Source organism: Myotis yumanensis, unplaced genomic scaffold (assembly GCF_028538775.1).
Source record: "Myotis yumanensis isolate MYYU_CA2020_CCGP unplaced genomic scaffold, mMyoYum1.0.hap1 SCAF_9, whole genome shotgun sequence".
NCBI classification, from domain to species: domain Eukaryota; kingdom Metazoa; phylum Chordata; class Mammalia; order Chiroptera; family Vespertilionidae; genus Myotis; species Myotis yumanensis.
Genome location: NW_027223760.1, coordinates 34,958,864 through 34,982,561, shown reverse-complemented (window position 1 = coordinate 34,982,561; position 23,698 = coordinate 34,958,864). Strand labels below are relative to the sequence as shown.

Sequence of the window (23,698 nt, the reverse complement as noted above, 5' to 3'; positions counted from 1 at the left end):
AACAAAGTGCCAGAAACTTGTGGCTTAAAACAACACAAGTTTGTTATCCTGCAGTTCTTTAGTTTAGAAGTTGGAAGTGGGTCTTATGGGGCTAATATCAAGGTGTCATCTGACCCGTGCTTCTTTCTGGGGGCTCTAAGGAAGAATCTGTCTCTGACCTTCTCAGCTTCCGGAAGTCACCCACAGTTCTTGGCTTTTGGCTCTTCCTCCATCTGTGAAGCCAGTGGAGTTGGACTGAATCCTGCTCACTTTGGATCACTCTAACCTCCTCTTCTGCCTCCCTTTTTCACTTTTGAAGGGCCCTTTTGATTACACTAGGCTCACCTTGATAATCTGAGATAATCTCTCTATTTTAAGACCAGTTGATTAGAAAACTTAATTCCATCTGCAGCCTTACCCCATTTGCCATGTAAATGGGTAATTGATTCATGGATTCTGGGCATTAGGAGGTGGGCATCAGCTAGTATTCCGTGTACCACAGATGGCCTTACTACTAATGCTAGAGACTGCATACAGCTGCTGGCAGCTATGGAAGTGCAAGGACTCAGAAAGAAATTGACTATAACTATATTTGGTCTTGTCTCTACAGCCCTATCTGGGTTGTGGAACTGGTTATAAAGGTAGAAAGCTTAGTAAATACGCTTTTTTTTCTCTTAGTGAGCCTGTTTTATAACCTCTGAACCAGAAGTTTCTGTTCTTGTAATCCTGGAGGAAAGCAGCTCAGAAATTTGGCATCATGCATAGTGATCTTAAAACTGGCTTTCTAGAAATGGCTTACGTGGACAGGTACTTCCTTAGGGGCCGCATGGGACAGTAGAGAGAGCATGAGCTTTGTATTAAGGTGGACCTGGGACCAGGTGTCAACTCACCTGCTTGATTAGAAAAGTCCACTGGAATTCAATTCTATCCAGAAAATTAGATTTTTGTGAAAACAAAGAAACTCTGCATTTGTTTGGTAGCGTATTTCAAATATCTCTGAAAGATAGATTGATGCTTTTTAAAAAAAAACGAGAAAAATCGGTGCTTAAAGTTCCTAAAGTAGTTTACAATTAGTCATACTGTCTGCCAAATGCTGATGTCTTTAGAAACACGTGTCTGACATATGCATTTTAAAATCAGTGTGCTGTGTGATGCTCCAGGTGAAAAGGCTCTCCCTACGCTGAGGCCATTTAAGACCCCACTAAGAGGCCAGCATGAATTCCATCAGGGCCTTCCTTTGTTTGAAAGGAAAGTGAGACAGAGTACTTGTTCACTGCTAAGCTCCCTCATCTGGCTCTCCTGCCCAAGAATCTATTGCCATGTCTAGACAAACAGGAAAAAGACTCAAATATAAAGAAGAATAGAGCAGCCTATGGGTGCTCCAGTAACGTTCATAGAATCTGAACATTTCTCTCTCTCTAGGCATCAAGGCATCTTTATCTTGGAATATCTGGGTTGTAAAAACTAAGATGGTCATTAAAGAGGGCAGGAAGCAATTTAGGAAGTGCCCTGTGTCTCCAGGACAGAAGCTTTGCAGCTACACACAGTAATTTATGTTGATGAATTGCAGTTGTCAGAGTGTCCAAAGCACTTCATGGGATACGTTCCCAGGTCTGCAGTTCTCATTCATGCATTCTGATGTATAAACTGCTGTTTAAAAAAGCACAGCAAGCTTCTGGGGGTATTCCCTGAATTGTCACAACCTGGTCTAAGATTAAGCAAAAGTGAGAGTGATAATAGACTATTATTAAAGTTTCCTTTCCCCCACAAAATCTATAAGGATCTTAAGATGGAAAGATTTCTTAGAGAAAGAGACCATTATTTTAAATTTGGATTTCCAAGAAAGAAAACAAAATGTCATAAAAGTGGAGAAATTGATTCTAAAACATAGGGAAATACATACATAGTAACAAAAAGTAGGAGAGGCAGTGGGAAGTCAAGGTAGTAGTTAAACCAAGAATTAAAAATTGCTGGAAATGGCAAGGAAAAGTGCACAAAAATCACAGAGTAAGTTCTGTATGTCACAGTGTCATGCCTAGTGAAAAAGTGATAGATAAAATCTCCATTCAAACCAGAGCCCGCAAACTTGGGTTCTAATAATCCATTGTGCCATGGTATCCCTTAGCTGTTGGCACAAAGATGCTGTGTTTCATGCTCCCTCCAAACACCTGGTGTAAAACCACAATTGTTTATATTGCTCACACAGCTGCAGCTCAGGTAAGATTTGGCTAAACTAAAACTGGACTGTTTCACAGCACCTGTGGGTCCCTGCTTGGCCTCCTAAAGTAGCGCTCGCCAACCTTTCGGACCTCACAGGCCACCAGTGGTCCACGGACCACGGTTGGCGACCGCTGTCCTAACGTCGACGGTGGGACATGTGGATGACCTCACTCCTCATGTCTCCCCTTGGACTTGGAGCTGGCATATTCTCAAGGTGGCAGCAGACCATGCAGACAGGAAGCAGAGCCTCCAGGGCCTCTAAAGGCCTGAGGACTGGCCTGTCATCGTGCCCTCTCCATCCACTGAGCACTGGCCAAAACAGTCACAGGGCCAAGCCCATGCAAGGGGCTTAGAAGTACACTCTGCTCTCGATGAGTCTATTAAAAAAAAAAAGTCTCGGCTGTAGCTAGTAATGTAATATAGGTACATTTATAATGTTTTTAAGTGAAAATTTTTGGGAAAAAAACTTTTTAAATAACTGATGCATCAGAAATCTTAAGGAACAGAAATACCTTTTAGCCTTAACATCTCCATTCCCTAATTTTTCTACTAAAAACGATCAAGTTATAGAAACATTCATATTTGTATTCCTTTTTTAAAATTTTGTCAACTTTCACCTATAGCTGTAAATACTTGAAAATGTTTGTTGGCAAAAATGAATGTATGGAGCTATCTTAGCCAGAAGAACTGAGATCGATGCTTTGCTAATTGAGCTCCCAGATTAAGCCATTATCTCTCCAACCATTTTCAAGACATACTTCCGCACATGTGCAGTTGAGAACATCAATCCACATAAGTAGTTCAGAAAAATAATTTAAAATCTTGGTTTTGCTAACAAAGGATTAGTAGTTACCATCTTAGTGGGGCAACAGCATAATGTAAGTTGAATGCAAAAGTATTTTATTTCAAGTCCCACTTCAGAATGCTCTATCATATTAGTCAAATATTCCTAAAATGCTCTATCATATTTGTCAAATATCCCTAAAATATTGCTTCCATCCAGTCATTTCTCATAAGAAATTATGCAATGGTTCTCTATTGACTAATAGTCTAGAACGAGAATCTTTCTTGATCTGGTTCTTTCTAGGCTCATTAATCCTATCTCTTGAAAGACAATGTCACTTTGCAGAATCATAAATATTACTGGTGACATATGAGAGTAGTTGTGGAATATTGCCTAAATGGGCTGTAGATGGACCATCTCTTTTCCCTATACTCGAACATCCAAAACTACAAATTTTTCACAGAAGGCAGAGTGGTTCACTGTAAATAATATTTGCTTTAAGATGAGTATTAGGTTTTAGGGAAAGACTAGAACAGCCAGAGACAGGAAAAATATTGTGGATAGTAACTATGGCTTAGTCAGATATAGAGAAAGAGTGTCTTGTCCTAAACTTTGGTGCCAATTCTCAAACTCAAAAGTAAATTCAGAAAGAATGTGTTACCCATAATTGCAATGGGCTGTATTCTCATTTAGAATAAATCATGATGGCTTGGCAGGGTAAAGGACTTTGTAACTTCTAATATTCATGATTGTTGCATTTGAAGGTAGTATGAATAATGATTCTTTAAAATAATATCAATTAAATGTCACTAATTCAGAATATGTTATTATTAATCAAACCTTTTCTTATCTAAAGAGAAGGATTTGCATGGCAGGTTAACAGTGGGTCATTTACACTATTTAGATAAATTATTTTAAAGAATTTTAGGGTACATTTACTTTCTTAAACGAATTCATTTATAGTTATTCAGATTTGTCAGTTATGCCTTTCTGCAACTCCACCTCCCACAAATTTTGCTGTTTCTAAATCTCAAACTGGACTCTGACTAAACATTTCATAACTTCAGGACTTCATAATTAAGAATATTTTGCACCACTCTCAGGGCTAAGATGAACTGTGGCCTGTGCACGCAACCTGATTATAATTTTCTATTTTGTCCCTTTAGACTGTTTTCTGAGCTGATTTGGTTGAACTAACTGACTTTTCACGCAGCACCACTCTCAAATCTGTTGAACTGAAAAGTTTCTGGCTGTGATACTCAGGGATAGAGGTGTGGCTCGCCTTGCATTGGATGTTCACTTTTCCTTCTCCCACTGAAGCTCTTCTGGCTGCAAGTCTTTAAAAAAAATGGGCCACTAGAGAGATGCAAGGTGGTTTGGAAAATGATGTATGGTTGGGTGCTTTGTTGTGGGTTTGCATTATTTTGCGATATTTTAAATGCCCTGTTAGGTAAACCTACAACTTAAACTGGGTATTAAAGTTTAGAGATGGTAACTGCTAACTTTTGGGTTTCTTTCATGACCAGCAGTAGAAAGGCAGTTTCTCTCAATACTACCAATTCCTGAGGCCCCAGGGAAGATGCTTTGCCTAGCCAGCCTTTGGCCCAGAAACTCACAGAACTATGGACGGTAAACAGCCAACTCCCCTCTGTGTCCAGACAGACAGACCTTAGAAGGCTATTTGTTCCCACTGCCCATGGCATGTGCCCCACCTGAGCAGGTGACCTTTGTTTTTCTTCTGTGTTTACTACTCTAGTGACCCTTGTAATTCATTGACTGAATTTAGCACTTTCTGGTTTTATGATCTTCCAAATCTTTAGCTTTTCTATTTTCCCATCGTTCAAGTGTTCTATTTGTCTTTCCCAATAGTGAGGCCATCCTCAGAGTTATGATTATAAAACAGTAATATTCATTCTGGTAGGATCAAATGTAGAATTCTATTGTAAGGAGGATTTCTTTCTTTCTACATCTGTCTGTTAGTACATAGGGACCTAATCACATGAACCCAGCGAGCTTTCATGAGAATCTCAGAATCTGCTCCTGACCTGAGTGTGGCATCCAGAAGATATCAACAGCCATCTGTGTTGCCTCCTTTTGGCAGTTCAGCTGGGTGTCTTTTTTTTCCCTTTTCCCTTCACATTTGAGTTTAAGCTCCTTTTATCTCACTTACAGGTTTCTTGCCAAATATTTGCCGGTAGTGCATTTTGAGGCAGAAACCCATCCTTTGTGTAAAGCCGGCACCTGGTGAATTGTTAGCTTCTCATCATCTTTTATCCTTGGCATCGTTTTCTTTCCTTAAGGGCAGCATCATCAAAGTAACACAGTGTCTCTGATATCATAAGTCCCATCAGATCTCCTTGCTCTAAGGAAAAATACATAAAAGATCTCTCACTTCTTCATGGACTTCTCAGCAAACTGGCAACTGTCTTCTGGGGGTTTTCCTGAGCAGTTAGCAATCTTTAGGCAGAGTGACCAGTGGAGGCTAATGCGTTTATTGGGCGGGATATTGGGAGCTCTGTGCCCCTGCAGTGTGAACAGTCCACTCGCTTCTCCCCTGCACGGTTCCTGGAACGGAAGGGAGCTCCACCAGCTGCCTGCATCCTCTCCATCCCCATCAACTGACTCCAGTGGGGGGAAGGCAGAGAAGACATCGGTCACTCTAAGCTCTGACTTCCCTTTTGTTTTGTTCAGCCCCGTAATTACACTTTAGAGTCGCATATTTTCAGTTAAATCTCATGAACTCCAATATTTAGACATGCACATAAGAGGGAAAATGGTAACGAATATCTGCCAAAATGAGATCAAGGTAAATCCTTTTCTCAAAAAGATGGCTGTGATTACCAAATAGCACCAGCTATAATTTTGCCTTTTTAGAAATAGTGAGTGCATATTGTGTAGAAAGGAGAAGTAGAAGGTTTTTCTTATTCTTTTCTAAAAGCAGTGTGGCTGGGCAATGGCCTCTGGAGGCCTCCAGGTCCCGGAAGAATGTCCCTATTTGCCTTTGAAGCCACAGCACCCGCAGCTTCCAGCAATGATCATGTGCTTGCCATTGTTCTGACCTCGCTAGGCGTATTGAATTAGTGAGGACTTTGAGTACGTTCCATGTGCAAGGCATGGTTTTAGGAGGCAGGAAAGTAACACTCAACATGTACTGAGTTAAGAAGTCTGCCAGGGGTTTTCTGGGGTGTTTTCCTGCCTGCTGCCGTGATTATTTCAGCCAGAGAAGGCAGGCTGAGTCTTGGGGAAGAAGGACAGGTGTGTGTTTTGCATGGGGAGATGTAACCTCTGTTACATCTAATTTCCAAACTAGGAATCATAGCAATACCTACTTCATCCAGTTGCTGGAAGGATTGTAAGAGTTCATTCAAGTAAAGCTATAGCCCATGTGTAGCTCAACAATGCAGAACTATTTCTCAAGTTAAGAAAACAAGAAAAGGCAGTTTCTACCACATACCCATCACAAAGTAGGCACTGAGAGTACAAACAAAGTCATTGGTGATCCTGGGACAGTCTCAGTGGAGTAATGGGTGGAACCTCCATGGCAGCTGGTTGTGGAGTGAATGGAAATGCAAGAGTAGATAACTCCAACGTTTGGGCTCTAAGTGGGGAAGAGAGACGGATTGATAGCTGAAAGGAGCTCGAGTTGGGCAGGGAATGGATGAGTTCAAGATGACAGAGCCTTGGACAGATCTGAGTGTTCACTGAAATAATGAGATGGGAAGAAACAGGAGAGAATGGTGGCGAAACTGTGAGAGGTCAGGGCCAACAAGATCCAGAGTGTCCAGACAGAGATGTTTACTTTGTATGGTGACCAGAGGAAGGGAGGTGGTGGGTGGATGGAATTACAGACATTGGAATGAATGTTGGCAAGATGCTGAGGCAGTATTATTACTTTAGTTAAAAGAATATAGAACCTGAGAGATGAGAGACCCAGGAAATGTAGTAATGGAATGGAGGTAAGGAAAGTTGTAGGAATATATTTCAGAAATTAAAATTGAAGTTTAAGCTGTACCATAGGGACAGTGTTTTTGGTAAACCCAAGGTGTGGAAGTGGAGTGTCAGGCCAGATCTCTGAGACCAGTGGCCTAAAGGACAGAGAGACTTAACAGGTCACTGAGCACAAACTGACACCTTTCACAACCAGAGATTGGACTTCCGCCCCACTGTTCTTGCCATATATCAGGCATGTTGCCAATTTCCTTTTCAAATATGGAATCAAATGAAGCAGAGCAGTGACCCAAACTTTCCACTAATTACTGCACAAAGTTCTTATGACTATGTATTATTTATACTGGCTGTTTAGGCTTAAGAGAGTTTAAGGAGAATTTAAACATATAAGTGTATAACCATAGGCATGGTAAATGTTATGATTAATGGTCTATTGTAGTAGGCAAACTTTTAGAATTATTGTTACTATTCCAGAAGATATTCCCTGGTTCCTGTAAGGTATTTGAGAGACATTTTCCCTGATAAGAGAAATAAGGGTATATTACTGTTGATTGATTATATAGTAAACCTTGCCTCCCTTCACATAAGCAATGTCTCTTCTCCTAACTGCCTAATGGGAAACTTTACTGGGATGTTTCCTCCAGTAGTAAAACCACTGAGCCACAGAGAAAGTGCTGTTTACATCCAGGGAGAGAAACACCTTGAAACCAGCTGGGAAGGGCCAGGAATTCTCCATTGGTGCTATGCTAACATGAAAAGCTTAACTATTTGTAATACTTTAAACAATAAAATAAAATTAAAAAGAAAAAGAAAAGCTTAACAAAACACTTAGTTTATCAGAAACACAAGAATGTTCCACAAAGTTCCATCCTGGACGAGTACTCTGCAGATCAAAGGAAGTAATGGAAGTTGCTAATGATCTCAGTGGTAAGGAAACAGATGAGAGGGACCAAATGGGAAGCAAGGATCTAGCCACTGGGGACAGTGCTTCCTTCCCCCTGGTGCTTGTGGACACACCTGTGTCAGGTGGCCTAGAGGCAGTAGGTTCTGGAGAAGGGGTTGGTGTGGTTCAATCAGGAACAACTAGTTAAGGAAATGCTGAATTCTATGAAAGCGTTCTCTTTTGAAGTCAGTGAAAGACCCTTGATTTGAGGGCTCAGGGAGAATCAACACAAAGGAGGAGTGGGTTTGGTTGTGTCTTGGCTTTCTGGGTGGGTTATCGGTCACCTAGATACAGCCTGGGTGGGTGTTTGTAGAGAAGACACCACTTTCAGGTCTGTATTTTTTTCATGAGCACCAAAATCATTCTCAGTCTGTATGCTGGTTGCTTTATTTAGATATTCATTTATTCACTCAATAAATATTTATAGCGAGTCCACTGTGTACTTGGCACTATGCTAAGTATACAGGTATAACGGAAAGCAAAACAAACCTGGTCTCTCGTGGGCTTATGTGATCCAGAGTAGGAAGCAAACTGTAGAAAAATAATAATTTTAATATTCTTATTTTTGTATAATGTAAATAATTAGGGAGGCACTTTTAGGGACTTTTTTTCATTGGAGTTTCTTGGATTGGCAGACTATATTCTACTAGTTGAGACAAGCTCTAAGCATAATCATAAAATAGCCTTCCTCCCTTCATTTTCATAAAGTTCTTTGTCCATAACACCAAGGCCCTAAATGTGCACACACACCCAGCCCTGCCAAGCTGTACTATATTGTCAGACTCGAGCTAGAGAACATAGCAAGTCTATGAAAAACAAATTGGGATTGCACCTTCCAACATTCTTGCCTGCTTATTCCAGGGTTCCCTACCTTTTTTAACACGTTGAGCGCCAAGCCTGTTTTGTCTTCCTTTCCGTTTAGCCTGCGATATCCGATTTCACCGATATGCTAGCAGCCGGAGACTGACGAGGTCCAAACTGAAAGTATAGTGTCAGTCACTGGTGACTGACATGGCACTTAACGTGTTAACTTATAACTATTTTTAATAAACGTAAAAAGAATACCCTGAATGTCTGAATTCTCACAGAAAAAGAGATTTACATAATTAAAATTTTAAGAATAGTTTTTTCAAACTACACACTTCCCACTCTACCCCTAATAATTAGTCTTGTACAAAATAAAGCACATGAATGTCTTTGTAGATTGCAGTACTTTGGCACTTTTCATAATTTCTACAGAATGTTTTTAAACATTCAAGTGTATTCAAAGGGACAGAGATTTCTGAAATCCTAACATGGCAATTAAATGGATCCAGGAGAAATTTACTGTAGTCTTTAAAAAAGAGGTCTTTCAGGCGTATTTTTTTCTTTCCTGTTGTGATTACACTGTCTCTTACATCCTAAACGGCATAATTAGCTATATGGGAGGAACCTAGACTATCTGCTACCTTCGCATTTCCTTTTCATGGCCTTGCAACTGTTCTGAAATCCCCAGTAAGTCAGGTTTGGGCTTAATCAAAACAGAAAGTAGATCATTTTATCTTAGCATTTTAGAAACCAGTAACAGATCAGAGTGTGTCTTTTGCAATTTTTCACAAGCATTGCATCTGAACGTTGAACTCCATGCAGTCAGCTGCCCTGTTAAAAACATGTTTGCCTGCAGAGTGTACTGGTCCCTATGATCTGACTTTGATGTCTGACGAGAGGGTCACGAGCTTACATCTCTGAGCCTGTTAGGTATCAAATAAGGTTCAATATGATTAATATATTATCCATTTTTTCCAAGAAAAGTAAAGATAGTTTCTCACTTTGATCTTACAGTTTTTTTCATGTCATAAAATCATTTACATAAGCGACACTAATCCTTAAACACAACACCATTCTTCATTGCACATTCTGAGAGCCATGTAGTTACCTCACCGGATGTCTCATTCTATCCACTGCTCACTCTGGTCCATGCCCTTATCATTTCTTACTGAGTCATTTCCTGCTTCTGCCATAGCTCCCCACCCATTCTAGTCTCCTCACAGAGCTCGAGTGAATCTCCTAAACGTAAGTCATATAAAGTCACTCTTTCCCTTCTTAAGTAAACACCTAAGTCCTTAATCTTGGCCCATAAGGTCCCCTATGATCTGACTTTGATATCATCTCCTACAATTGTTTCCCTTACTCAGTCTACTTCATTTGGTTGCTTTTCTGTGCCTGGTATATTCTAAACCCTGGTTGCCTACACCCGTGCCTAGATGTCTGCGTGCTTGCTCCACAACTTCTGCAGATCCCTGCTCTAAGGCAGTTTTAGTGCTGAGTCCTTCTCTGACTGCCTGGCATTCCCTAGCCCCCTGATCCTGCTTTATTTTTTTTAGAAACATTTACTGAATGAAATGCATCTATTACCCAAAAAAATAAAGAAAGCCATATAGGACTACCTATCGTTTTAGAAACTGCTTTGCATTTATGGCAAATTTTTAAAATCTATTCCATTTATTTTTTAATTAAAATTTTTCTGTTTAAAGTATAGCTGGCATACAATATTATGGTAGTTTCAGGTATACAATGTTGCAGTGTTTATATACCTTATGATAAGGGGTTGGTATCCAAAAGATAAGGAACGTATACAACTCAATAACAAAAAAGTCTGATCAAAAAATGGGCAGAAGAAAGGAAGGTGATATATTCCTTATTTAAAATTTTAGAATATTAAGGCCACATGGGGAGAAACAGACCTACTAAAATGGCAGATTTAGTCATCAGAATGGCATTTATTTAGAATGTGACCCACATTTAAATCCTGAGTAAGAGGAGGTCACTCACTCTCTCAGGCAAAATGCCCAGAATGTGCCAGGGAAAAGGTACCCCAGGGCACAAGTCACAGGCAGGGGTGTGACCAGATGCCCAAATCATGCCTAGATCTGTGGGAAGTGCAAGCCTGTTCCCAGGTAGAATTCTACACGTCTCTCAATGGAGAAGGAAAGGAAGATGCTGAGATGGGTTCTGCCCCTCCCCCTCCCTTGACAGGATGCAGGGCCTGGAAAAGGTGTCTGCATCTCTGGATTCCATTGAAAGGATAAGGCTTCTGTGCAATGAGGGCCAGGACAGAGATGCCAGCAGTCAGATGAATGCCTGCAACAGCCTGGCACCAGGCACCAGCCCTGCGGCATATGCTGTGGGAACTGCCCCTTTGATTCTGACGAGAGGAGACAGTTATCACTGCATGTCCATCAGTGAGAGCAGAGCAGGACACTAGCACTGACAGAATGAGGCACACAGGCTCGTGGCTGCTGCCCCAAGGCTGAGATCAGAGACAGCTGTTCATCCAGATCCATCAGATGGTCTAGGTGCCCATAGAGGCCAGTCTGTAATCACCCCTTAGAAAGCCCTACTCTTGAGTGTAGGTAAAAGAGACCACACAACTGTGTTCACCATCTCTGCAGCCAGGGATCTGCCAGCACTCAGAGGACAGCAGCGGTGAATGTTCAGTGAGGCCCAAAGGAGCCCAGAGCCAGTGCTCACCTTTCCAGGTGATAGAGATGTTCTAGGAAGAATAGGGGAGAGGGATTTGCCGCTCCCAGATTACTTCTTGAAAAAATGCCTTAAAGAGTAGAAAAGTGAGAAGTGGCAGTTGTAACCATCAGGAGGGAGGATTAGGGGGCTCTGTCTACTACTGATTGGATCAAAACAAGTAACTTAGACCCTGCTTGTCAACAAGGCACCATGAGGGCCCAATCAGAGCTCAGTCCACCACCTGCCAGATGCCACATGACATCAGAGGAACCGGAGGCCACAGATCTTTCACTCTGACAGCCTGGATACTTGCAGGAAATATATGGAATTATTTCTTAATTACTATTATAGAAAACATACTCATAAGCTATTTATATATGTACATATTTATGATTTAGCAGATTTTTAAAAACTAGTTTTACCAAACAGATTATAGTTGTAAATTTGTATCATGCCAGGTAAATATGACTTCTTAACCTGCAGCTTTGATATAACTTTCACTTGTACAAATCATATAATTCAGTTTTGAAGGAATTTTTTTTTTCAACATAACAAAATTGCCATTCTCCATTCCTCCCTCCAAATACTTCAAAGTAAATATTTTTTCTACATAAAAATTTTGTAATCACCTAATTTGCGTATAATTGATGTAGATATTTTAAAAAACGTTAATTTTCATTCAGATCATTGTAAATGCAGCCATCCAATTTATTTTTCATCTTCTGTAACAATGTAGATCAGTTTCCCTAGAATTACAAATAAAAGCTCTGTAATTTAAATCTTCTATACCAAGAAATAATCTTCCCATAGTAAAAGTGAACACAGATTAGCTGAATTTCACCTTTTTATATTTTCTACAAATATAGCAAACCATTTCTACTAAAAGCCAAGTATTGAACCGTGTCTAGCAGCCAGTCCTGTTGAATCATTTTCCCTTGCCTGTCTAGAGTGTTAATACTCCATAATTAAATAGTGAAAGCAGTGACAGCAATTCTCCTACAGATAGTGTCCGGTTAATGGAATTATGTTGTGCATTTTCTGAGTGGAATGTAGTACAGAGTGCTTCGTATCTGTGTCCACACTCTGTTGCTTACATACTCAAGGACCAGGGGCACAATCCTCTGTATCAGCTTTTCTGCTGTCTGAGCCCACAGCATTGGCCAGATGCTCTCTTCTGTTATGTGACTAAGCTTTAGAAAAACCTGGGTAACATAGCCACATTTGAACCAGCTCAAATAGTACTATGTAGCTCGAGTCATTTAACTTTGCTCCAATCTGAACGTGATTCTGGGGAGCCCACCAGAAGGTGAAGTGGCAGTTTAATTCTGTGAGTCAGAGACTCTGCCCTGGTGCTGTGCATCCTTAGCTCAATGATACCTTGAAATGTTTTCCCAGCCTTGAAGTAAAGGGGTTGGGTGTTAGACCAGTGGCTCTTGGACTACATTTTCTGAAGCCCTGAAGGCCTACTGAGTCCCTAAGGTCAGCTTAGTTTCGGAGTGGACAGAGCCCTGAGCCTGGTACCCTAGATGCTTCAAGTAGGCACAGTTCACTTTTATCTGTGTCAGACCACCCAACTACATAATAAAGTTCCTTTCAGATTAGCAATCCTATGCAAAAAATGAGTCAGACCACGTCACATACCTGATTGGGAGAAAAAGACATTTGAACAGTTAAAATACAGGATAGGACATGTGTGCCTCCACTCCACAGTAATAGAGTAATTGCTAAATAGAAAGTTATAAATGTAAGGCCGGGATAGAATAATATCTACTTTGCAAGCAAATAGTTATACAAAGAAAGTTCATCAAGAAAAGAGAGGAAACCATGGCATGACTATTGAAAATGGATTGGTTATTATAACTAGAGTAGGGGAAATACGTCAATTGTGAACTAAAGTAGCTTGCTTTTAAGAATGGCAAATATTTTCAGACTCATTAGACTATTAATATAAGATGCCAGCTATTTCTAATATGAAATATTATCACTGTATATCAGTAGGAAGAACTAAAAAAATGAAAATAAGTCATGATGAAATACATTTAGAGCAAACATAAAAATTTATAGGTTTATGGACAAAGCCTAAGGTACTGTTTTATTACCTTCAATACAACAAATCATACCTGTTAATAGTAAAACATCTGACTTAAATGCTGTTTTTCCTAAGAGACAGTGTTCAGACTCTCACTAATGAAATTCTGTCTAATGGTGAAGGTCATCTCTTACTTCTGTTCTATAAATACTTTCAACAGGACAGTGAGAAGCCACTGTGACCACTGGGATTTCACTGTCAGGGTCTCACTATGTTCCAGGCTGAGGTGTCAGAAAGATCATCTATTGTAAAGGAGCTGAAATCAAGTCCTGCCCGTGTCCCTGGGAGGGTCAAGCATGGGAGGGTGCCTCATGGAGAAGAGGGCATTTCATCAGCAAGGGATCCCCCCCGAGGAGCAGGGCTCTGGCTGAATTTATCGAGATTGAGCCAGAATCTGAGGGACTTACAGGCAAATATTTCAGAACTTCCAGAGCTTTTTAAACTCAAAAGACTTAGACCCTCTGAGTGATCTGACAGGATCTTCCCAGCCCTGACTTGGACATTCAACTTCTCATGGTACCTAAACTCACTCTTGAGGTTTGTCAGTATAGGCAGCAGTCCTTCTCATTCTTCCTGGGTGACAGAAATAGGAAGACTTTGTGGGGTGTGCATCAATGTATATGATAATATATGTATTTTTGAAAAACCCCTCATTGTAGCCATATGACACCTTGTGCTCAGTCTTGGAACATTACTCCAAAGCGGCCGAGCTCTTCCATCCTTCTTCACACGGGTTCTGTGAAGATCCATGCCCTTCTACTTTTTGTTTATAATTTATTGTTTAAATAGGTTGTAAGAAAATTTCAGTATCTGTGCATAAGCATGTTTTCCCAGTTGTGGTCCATGCATACAGACTGAACAGTGGGTTTTCTCTTCATGTCTGGATTAGGCAGTTTGTCTCCATGCTGTGGTCATCTTTAATTATTGCCTTCAAACTTTCGTAGCACATATTACATAATACTAGCTCCGGACTGTAAACTGCAAGAAACTTGTCTGTGGATTGTGAAGGGGATTCCCCAGGCCTTCATCCCCTTGTACAGTCATCTGGCTTCATTTGCATGGCTCCCCCTGGCCTTGTCCTCTCTGATGTCTCCACCACCTCCCTCTCTACTCCAGGTGACAGCTGTAATCCAGATCCTACCATCACATGCTATAGCCAGTTAACCCTACCTGTACCGCCAAAGAGAAGGTTGACATGCATTCTAGATGTACCAGTTAGTAATGCGGATTTTATTCAATAGATGGAGTTACACATATGTTGATATATATGCAATTTGATATGTATACTATTTTGTATTGACAGCAAGCTTCAAAACTTCATATGTCAAATTTACTGAAGGTGTTAACATCATACATATTTTTACACTTAAAATGTCAAATTTCGTTCCAAAAAAGAGCACTTTTGGGAAGTTTCAATTCATTATTTTGAAGAAAAGTGCTGCTGAAAGTTATCGTATACTTCAGGAAGCTTATGGTAAACATGCTTCATCTCAAGATACTTGTGAATGCTGGTTTAAATGCTTTAAAAGTGATGATTTCAATATGAAAGACAAAGAACGTCCAGGTCAACCAAAAAAGTTTGGAAGTGCAAGCATTATTGGATGAAGATGCGTGTCAAACTCAAAAACAACTTGCAGAAAGATTAAACATTGCTCAGCAAACAATTTCTGATTGTTTACAAGCAATGAGACAGATTTTAAAGGAAGGAAAATGGGTGCCACATCAACTGAACGAAAGACAAATGGAAAACTGAAAAGTTATCAGTAAAATGTTGCCTCAACGGCACGAAAGAAAGTCTTTTTTGCATCAAATTGTGACTGGCGATGAAAAGTGGATTTATTTTGAGAATCCCAAACATACAAAATCATGGGTTGATCCAGGTCAACCATCAACATCGACTGCAAGGCCAAATCGCTTCGGAAAGAAGACAATGCTCTGCGTTTGGTGGGATCAGGAAGGTGTGGTGAATTATGAGCTTCTAAAACCAGATGAAACTGTTAATATTGATCGCTACCAACAACAAATAATCAATTTGAACCACGCTTTGATCGTGAAACGACCAGAATGTGCCAGAAGACACAGAAAAGTAATTTTGCTTCATGATGACGCACCATCACACACTTCAAAACCAGTTAAAGACATGTTAAAAGATCTTGCCTGGGAAATATTAACCTACCCGCCATATTCACCAGACCTTGCTCCTTCAGATTACCACTTGTTCCGATCGATGGCCCATGCACTTTCTGAGCAGCACTTCAAAACATAGGAAGAAGTGGAAAATTGGGTCTCTGAATGGTTTGCCTCAAAACAAGAAAAGTTCTATTGGGACAGTTCCACAAATTACCTGAAAGATGGGGAAAATGTGTAGCTAGCAATGGACATTTACTTTGAATAAAGCACTTTTGATGTTTCTCTTGAAATTATCATGTTTTCTTTGATTACAAAATCCGCCATTATTAACCGGTACATCTAGTAAGTAAGTCCTTGTTTTACAACAAGTCAGCTTATGCATGAGGCCTCAATATGCTGGTTCAGTCCAATCTTACCCAAATTAGTAATGTCCTTTAAAGCAGGTTGTTTTTTTGTGTGTGTGTCGGGGGGGGGGGGGGGGGGGGGCGTCACCAACTTTTTCCAACCCCACATGTCTGATTCTTCCAACCTCTTCCCTCTTTCTCAGGCATGCGACGTGCAGCCTTCCAGAACAGCCCCTATCACATGTTGATGCCTTTTCTTCCACAGAACTGTGTTTTCTATTTGTCTGTCTGTCTGGAGTTACCAGATTTGACTGGTACAGTTTAAAGGATCATGGCTTGTCTCCTCAGCGTATTTTGTATAGATGGCACCCGCAGGTTTGAGTTTGATGTTAAGTAATCATACTGTGCTACCTCATGTATTCTTTTCTTCCTTCACTCTTCTATGCCATTGCCATTTGGTGATGTGCTTAGAAGAATCTCGACATTTGAAGGATACAAGCAAATGCCACTTTAAAGCATTTGATAATAACAAATTTTCAGTACTTTCATTGGTAAGTCAAAGCCCTTCACAGACATAGTTACTCATATCCACAACAGTGTATTGGAGATAACGGGACAGGTATTATTGGTATTTTTCAAATAGATGCTGAGGTCACCCGAGAAACATTTGGCAAAAGTGGTAAGGATATTACAGTAGAGAGTTGGCAGAAGCCGGCAGCACATAGTGACTTGCCCAGTGGTCTATGGCCAGTCGGCCACAGAGTGGGAGGAGAACCTGGGTCTGGGAGCCAGTCCTCTAGGCCCGTGGTCGGCAAACTGCGGCTTGTGAGCCACATGCGGCTCTTTGGCCCCTTGAGTGTGGCTCTTCCACAAAATACCACATGCGGGCATGCACATACAGTGTGATTGAAATTTTGTGGCCCATGCACAGAAGTCAGTATTTTGTGGAAGAGCCACACTCAAGGGGCCAAAGAGCCACATGTGGCTTGCGAGCTGCAGTTTGCTGACCACTGCTCTAGGCCATGTGCAGTTCTGATTCTCGCCCTCTTGTGAATGGTTTGGGGGCAGGGCCGCAGGAGGTGAAGGCAGTAACTAGACTGAAGTGAAGCAGCCTTTGGACAGACTAGCATTCCGCTCTGCACACATTTAAATCTAACTTTTTACACTGAAAATTTTTGGCCAGTTCTACACAGATCATTCCTCTTACCACTAGTAATTACTGTAAGTAAACGCGTGGATTTGAACTGTCCTTTCTATTTCGTAAACCCAGTAAGCTTTTACATTTTCCCTATAGTAGCTCTGATTGGCTCTTTAACTGCAACCTAGGGCCTGGGGATAGACATGCTAATGGCATAACACAGTGGTCAGCAAACCACGGCTCACGAGCCACATGTGGCTCTTTGGCCCCTTGAGTGTGGCTCTTCTACAAAATACCACGTGCGGACACGCACGTACAGTGCGATTGAAACTTCGTGGCCCATGCGCAGAAGTCAGTTTTCGGAAAGGAGATAGACGAAACAAGTAAACAAGACGAGTGTGGATGGGAGAGTTGGAAGGGGTCTATCTCAGTGAATGTACCTCAATCAGATTGAGGACGTTTTTAGCAAAGGCCAGCTTAGGAGTACCCTAATTAAGTTAATAACAATGTACCTACCTATATAGTTTAAGTTTAAAACATTTGGCTCTCAAAAGAAATTTCAATCGTTGTACTGTTGATATTTGGCTCTGTTGACTAATGAGTTTGACAACCACTGGCATAACACATTCCAGCAAAGAAAACAATACCACTGTGTTTTTGGTTTATTTTGAAATGCCTACACACTTGAAAGTGTTCATCTTAGTAGACATTTTCTAACTGGCATACATAGTGTTGATGCCTTCAAGCAGCAGCATGTTCTCGGTCTAATTGTTTTTGGACAGAGGATGAGCCATTTATATGGGAAACAGAAGGAAGAATTGAGCATCTGAGGCCTTTTAATGACTTCCAGCCTTGATCTAAGGGCACAGGAAGTGTGACTTCTGAGAGAGATAAAGATAAATGCAGCCACTTTCACTAGAATTATAATAGCCCTTCCTTAGCCACTTGGATTCAAGAAAGATTGGCTGTCAGGATAGAGAAGTGGCCTGCACTTACCTTGGAGGAGTCTTCAGCAAGTCAGGGTTTTGAGAGATAATGTCCAAAAGCAAGCACAGCTGAGGGCTTGTTATCGGAGGCAAGCATAGCAGTGAATAAGGCTGCTCTTATCATGAGCCGGCACTAAGTTCTGTACATAATTCCAGTTAATTTCAGGTCCTCCTGCATCAGTAAGTGCAGCGAAGGTTGTCCTTGGTGAGTGTCAGTCAGCTCCTTCCCGTGGGCCCGCTGTGGGCTCAGCCCCCCTTAGGTTCTTCCTAGAAGCTCTAGTGCAGACATCACAGCCTAGACGGCTGCTTCCTAACTTTGGCTCACATTCTCTTTCATTTTGATTTATTTTAATGCACTGCAAATCAATGGGCATTTCTTGATTTGATTCTTGTAATGGCATTATTTCAGCTCTTAAGGAGATAAAGGTGAACAAGAGTAAAGTACTTCCCTTCGTAAGTTCTTAGCCTTTTCCCCCACATTTTCCCCCAAATTTTAAAGTTGAAAAGGTTCAAACCAACAGCAAAATCTATATATATTTTGCCCAAATTTATCAATTGTTGACATTTTTCTACTTATGCAATTCTTCTTTTGTGTGTGTTTTTTTGCTTTCCAAACCATTTCAATCCTGCTTAAACCCCTCCTAGGTTGAAAATATCATAAGTAGAAATGCATTTGATATGCCTAACCTACTGAGCATCACACCCACTTTACAGGTGCTCAGAACACACGCTAGCCTACAGTTGGGCAGCATCACTTCATTGCTGCTGCAGTATCACAGTGCATATTGCTAGCCCAGGAAAAGATTAGAGTTCAAAATAGAGTTTCCAGTGAATGCATATTACTCTCACACCATTTTAAAGTAAAAAAACTGTAAGTCAAACCGTCATAAGCTGGGGACTCTGTTGAAGGCATGATGATACAACCTGAAGCATTTCGGGGGTTAAGTATTTCTCAAGAACAAGTATGTTCTCCCATATAACTACAGTGCCATTATCTACTCCAAAAACTAGAACACTGATAGATTAGTATTGTATTGCCTATATTCATGTCCCTTGGTTTTTTCCAGTGATGCTGTTTATAACATTTTTAAATCCACTACAATATCTTTAAAAGTCATACATCATATTTAATTGTCTTATCTGTTTAGGGTCTTTTAACTCAGAAAAGCCCACACACACACATACCTTAACACTGACAGCTTTGAACAGCCCAGGCCAGCTAACCTGCCAGGTGCCCCCCATTCAGCGCTGGTCTGATGGCTTCCCCTGATTAGATTCAGAGTAAGCAATTTTGACAAAAATTATTACACAAGTGATGTTGTATTTGTGTTCATGTCACATCAGGAGGCACATAATGTCAGTTTGTTCTTTTACTGATGATATGAGCTCTGTCTGCTACATTTTTTAAATTGGAAGTAATACATGGAATACTTTGAGACTGTAAATATCTTACTCCCCAACAACGTTTCACTCAGTGGCTTTAGCATCATTGATAGATGATCCTGCCTGAACCAGTTATTACACTGGCAGCTGCAAATGGTGCCTTTCTAATTCTCTAATTCCATCACTCATTCCTTAGTAGTAGCATTCTTCTATAGAAGAGATGTTCCTCTCTCCCTGCCTCGGGGATTCTTTTTATTGTTTGATATATTATTTTGCATCACTCTCAGTATTCTTCTCTATCTCTATCTTCTCAATCTCTACTGATTTTTTTTTTTAGCTCTCTCTTGCTTTTCTGGAAACAGATGTTTCAGACTCACCTATACTTTGCTGATCCTAGACTAAGAATCTAAATACTCAAAGTCTCTTCTAGGGAAGCGATCAAGTAATTTATAAATAGAAAAGGAATTATTATCCACCTGTGGTAGGTAGTGAACCAAAGAGAACTCTACAGGCTAGAAGGTGACAGTTGACTTTAGCCTTGAAGGATACAGCAAGCATAGAAAAAATCAGATATGTGCCAGGAGAGAGAGCACATGGAAACTTTTCATGGGAGTAAGACGTTCCTGTTCTATTAAAGAAAGGGTGAGTAGGAGGAAGCAGTCAGGTAAGGAAGGGCCTCAAATGCCAGGATGTTTGGGATGGGGAACAGGCAGGTTATAGGCAATTGGGTCGATCAGATAAGGCATCTAGAGCAGTGGGAAGGAAAAGTGATGGTTTGGAATGAGTATGATTAGAAGAGTATCTGCTATGTGTCCAGACAGGAGTCTATTCATTATATTCCTCAAAGAATGTAGGAATACTAGTTATACATTATCCTGTAATATAAGACTATTGCTGAATTTTAAAATTGCCTTTCCAAATATTTCCTCAGAAAGATAACAGGCTCCCTCTAGTGGGAAGTGGGCATTACAATCGAATTACTACAGTGTAACTTCCTGGTTTCCTGACTCTGACAGTATGGGCCCATAGCACTTGTTTATTTTTTCCCTGAATTTTACCCAAAAATAATAATATTTATAAGACAGTCATTTTTGGTAACGTGAACTGCTCTTATATAAGCAAAGAGAAGTGTGGTCACCACTCTGTGCCTAGCATTCACTCCAAGCACAGTGTTAGAAAGTGTAAATATAGATTTATGTAATTTATGAATACGTAAGTTCTTATTATAACCCCTCTCAAGCCTTCAGCTGGATAACTAAGTGGTGTACAGGACAGTTCCTCCTGTGCTTGCTTTGCAGCAGTGGCTCACTCAAGGTTGCACATTGGGAGTCGCCTCTAACCTTTGCTCCTCCTATTACATTCACAGAAAAAAAGGCCTTTTCTTAATTTATGAGGGAAAAAAAGATCAAAATCCTATGCTTACTTGAAGCTAAAACAGGATTGCTATAGAGTTTAATGACTGGTGTACATGTTCTGAATCATCAAGAAAAATTCTAATTGCACCAGGCAAGGAATGGAGTAGCACGTTACAGAAATGGGTTTTGGTTTTACCGTTGATAAGGGAAAAAAAAAAGAAAAGTTAATGAACTTTGCTATGAGAATGGTATGTATCCGAAAGGTCAATAACCAGCCACCAGCCTCAGCAAGAGAGGTTACAGCAAGTTAGAAAAACTTCCAGTTTTAAAATCCCATGTCGTATACTAGTATTTCGTTCACCCACATTTTACGTATCTTCTATCAAAGCACGTGCTCGCTTGTTTTTCGGTAACTGTTGACAGATTCATTCCACACTGGAGAAAGGTTGGCTTTCACCAAACATTTTCTTCTCGTTTTCTTATAGCAAATCACGTGCTCGGCTTTGGAACCCTGGTCAGCACCTCCAATACCTACGATGGATCTGGTGTTGTGACCGTGGAAACGGACCACCCACTCCTCTGGACCATGGCCATCAAAAACTGACCCAGGGACTGGCCTTCGTAGCTCTGCCTCCAACTTACCTCATCTGCCAACAACTCATTGCTCAACAAGCACAGTTCCCCTTGGTCTGCAGGAGTCTAAGCCCACTTGTTTTAAAGCTGTCAATGTTTAGTTAAATTCAGGTAACATAATGACAGGTCTCAGTTTTACAGTGAGGGGAGAAATCATTATGTTTAAGAAAATAAATAAGCTCTATTACATTCGGTTGAAAAACTAATGTGGATCATTCCACCATACAGTTCAGTACTGATTGTCCTTCTGTTATTAATCATTCCATTTATCCTAGAAAATGACTTTAATTCAAAGCTGAGAAGGCTCAGTGGGCTCCTTGGTATCAGCACACAGGCCTCCTACTGCACACCCTCCAGGGCTTGACACCCAGGGCTGCTTCCAAGCCTTTTAGCGTTAGATTCCTGTGTAGAGACAAAAGTTTCTTACCAGATTGAGATGTTAGGACTGCACCCTTTTACTTCAGCCTTATTACCGTCTCTTAAAAATAAGAACCATTGACCTAATTATTAAATTTGAAAGCAGGCAGTTATGGAAGCTCTAGGTGAAAGGAGAAATGGCATGAATTCCTAAAGCCCTGGGAGACTCCCCAAAGCTGCCTCATTGCCTTGCAGTCAGGACTGAGACCACTGTGCACAGCAAGCCCAGAAGTGGAATCACTCCTGACACACCTCCGACTGAGAAACACTGGCTCGCAGGCAACACGCTTACCCGATGACCAGAAAACGAGCCTGGCAGCCTGTGGGATGAGTGAGCTCCGTGCACTGAGGCACCTGGGTCTGAAAGCCTGCGTTCCTGTGCCCTATTCACCTGACTCCCCGGAGCCCTCTCCTCACCTGGAAATGGAGGGACTGGACGGAGGGTCCTGAGCCCCTTCCCACACTCAGGGCCCAAACACTGACTGGCGGTTACTGGGCAGATCCTGCACAGGGTGAGAGCGTTAATCCCGGCACTGAAACATATTCATGTTGCTTTTAGGATTAGACCCTCTTCTAGCCCCTTACCCTTTCTGTCCCATTTCCCAAACCGTGTGTGGCCATATAAACCAGGAAGTAGAAGAACCTGCCAATGGGCTGCCGCCGTGGGAAAGGGACCAGCAGCTCTTTCCTCCTGGTGCTACGAGAGGGCCTCTCTGAACCAGCGCACAGGTAACCGTGAGACCCTCCTAACCAACTGTGCAAACGTGTGTGAGACTGGAATCCAGATGTCAAATAAAAATGTTCAATGTGCACGTGTGTGGTCAGTATTAAAGAAAACAATCTTCCTCAACTACTTCATTATCACCAACCTCTCACCTCAGTGTTTCTACATTTTAAAAAAGATTTGCTCAAAGGATGATTAGTAAGGGCAATACTTCACTCATCTGATTTCGGAGAACAACCAGAATTATTATTAATACATTCTCTAACCTCTCTCCCTGGGAGTTCCTCTCCAGATCCCCTGTGCAGGGTGTTTACCTGTGACCCCCCTATAAAATAGGATTAGGCAGAGACCTGTGTACCCTCTAGCACTGAGAAAGGAAGGACAGGTAGATTGCTTTTCAAGAGCTTTCTAAGCTGGAGGGAAAGGAACAGAGAAGGCCCTGCCAGAGTAGAGGAAGGGGAGGAAGCTGGAGGAGGAAGAGCGTGGCCAGCGAGGGAGGGCCCACGGAGCTCACACCCAGTGCTGCAGGGGAGCCACGGCTAGGTCCCTCCATTCTTCTCAGCACAAATGCAGAGCCCAGAGCTCCTGTCCACACACCACCCAGCTCCCCATCACCACACAGACAAATGCACAGCAGCCGGGGAAGGCGGGCCAGCACCGGCTCCTTCAGCTCATTTAACTCGGAACCTCCAGCAGAAAAGCTTACCCAAGACTCCACACCACACCTGCACCAACGGAAACTAGAAAGCAGTGAGTGCCGGGTCAAGTGGGGGCATTCTCAGCACCTGTTGTCACTTTACCTCACAAGTCGGGGCTCAGCCGCTTTGTATTCATTACTAGGAATGTGTTCACAGCATGTAAAATAAATATGTCCATTGTTTTAAGATTTTACCACAAAAGAATGCATGTGCTATTTAATCTGAAAATCTTACCAGTGTCAAGTGGACATTTAGCTAAAGGAATACAGTTTACTGTATTAGCACTAATGGAGGCAGCACTGAGACTTCCCCACACCACCACCCGCTGTGACACAGTCGCACCAGCGCCCACTCCCTCCCGCCCCGACCCCTCATGGAAGGCAGAGGGCACCCTCCCCATTCCTGCCAGATTCCTGAAAAATGAGG

At 41.5% G+C, this 23,698-nt stretch overlaps 1 protein-coding gene across 1 annotated transcript in view; it reads left to right on the top strand.

Moving 5' to 3' along the window:
• The window catches only part of TPK1 (thiamin pyrophosphokinase 1), a 291,146-nt gene extending 267,710 nt beyond the window's left edge, over positions 1-23,436 (top strand). Inside the window, exon 9 of the mRNA XM_070424090.1 lies at positions 21,286-23,436. Coding sequence (XP_070280191.1) covers positions 21,286-21,404 — 119 coding nt within the window. The 3' untranslated portion in view covers positions 21,405-23,436. The remainder of the gene's footprint in view (positions 1-21,285) is intronic.
• Positions 23,437-23,698: the final 262 nt, after the last annotated feature.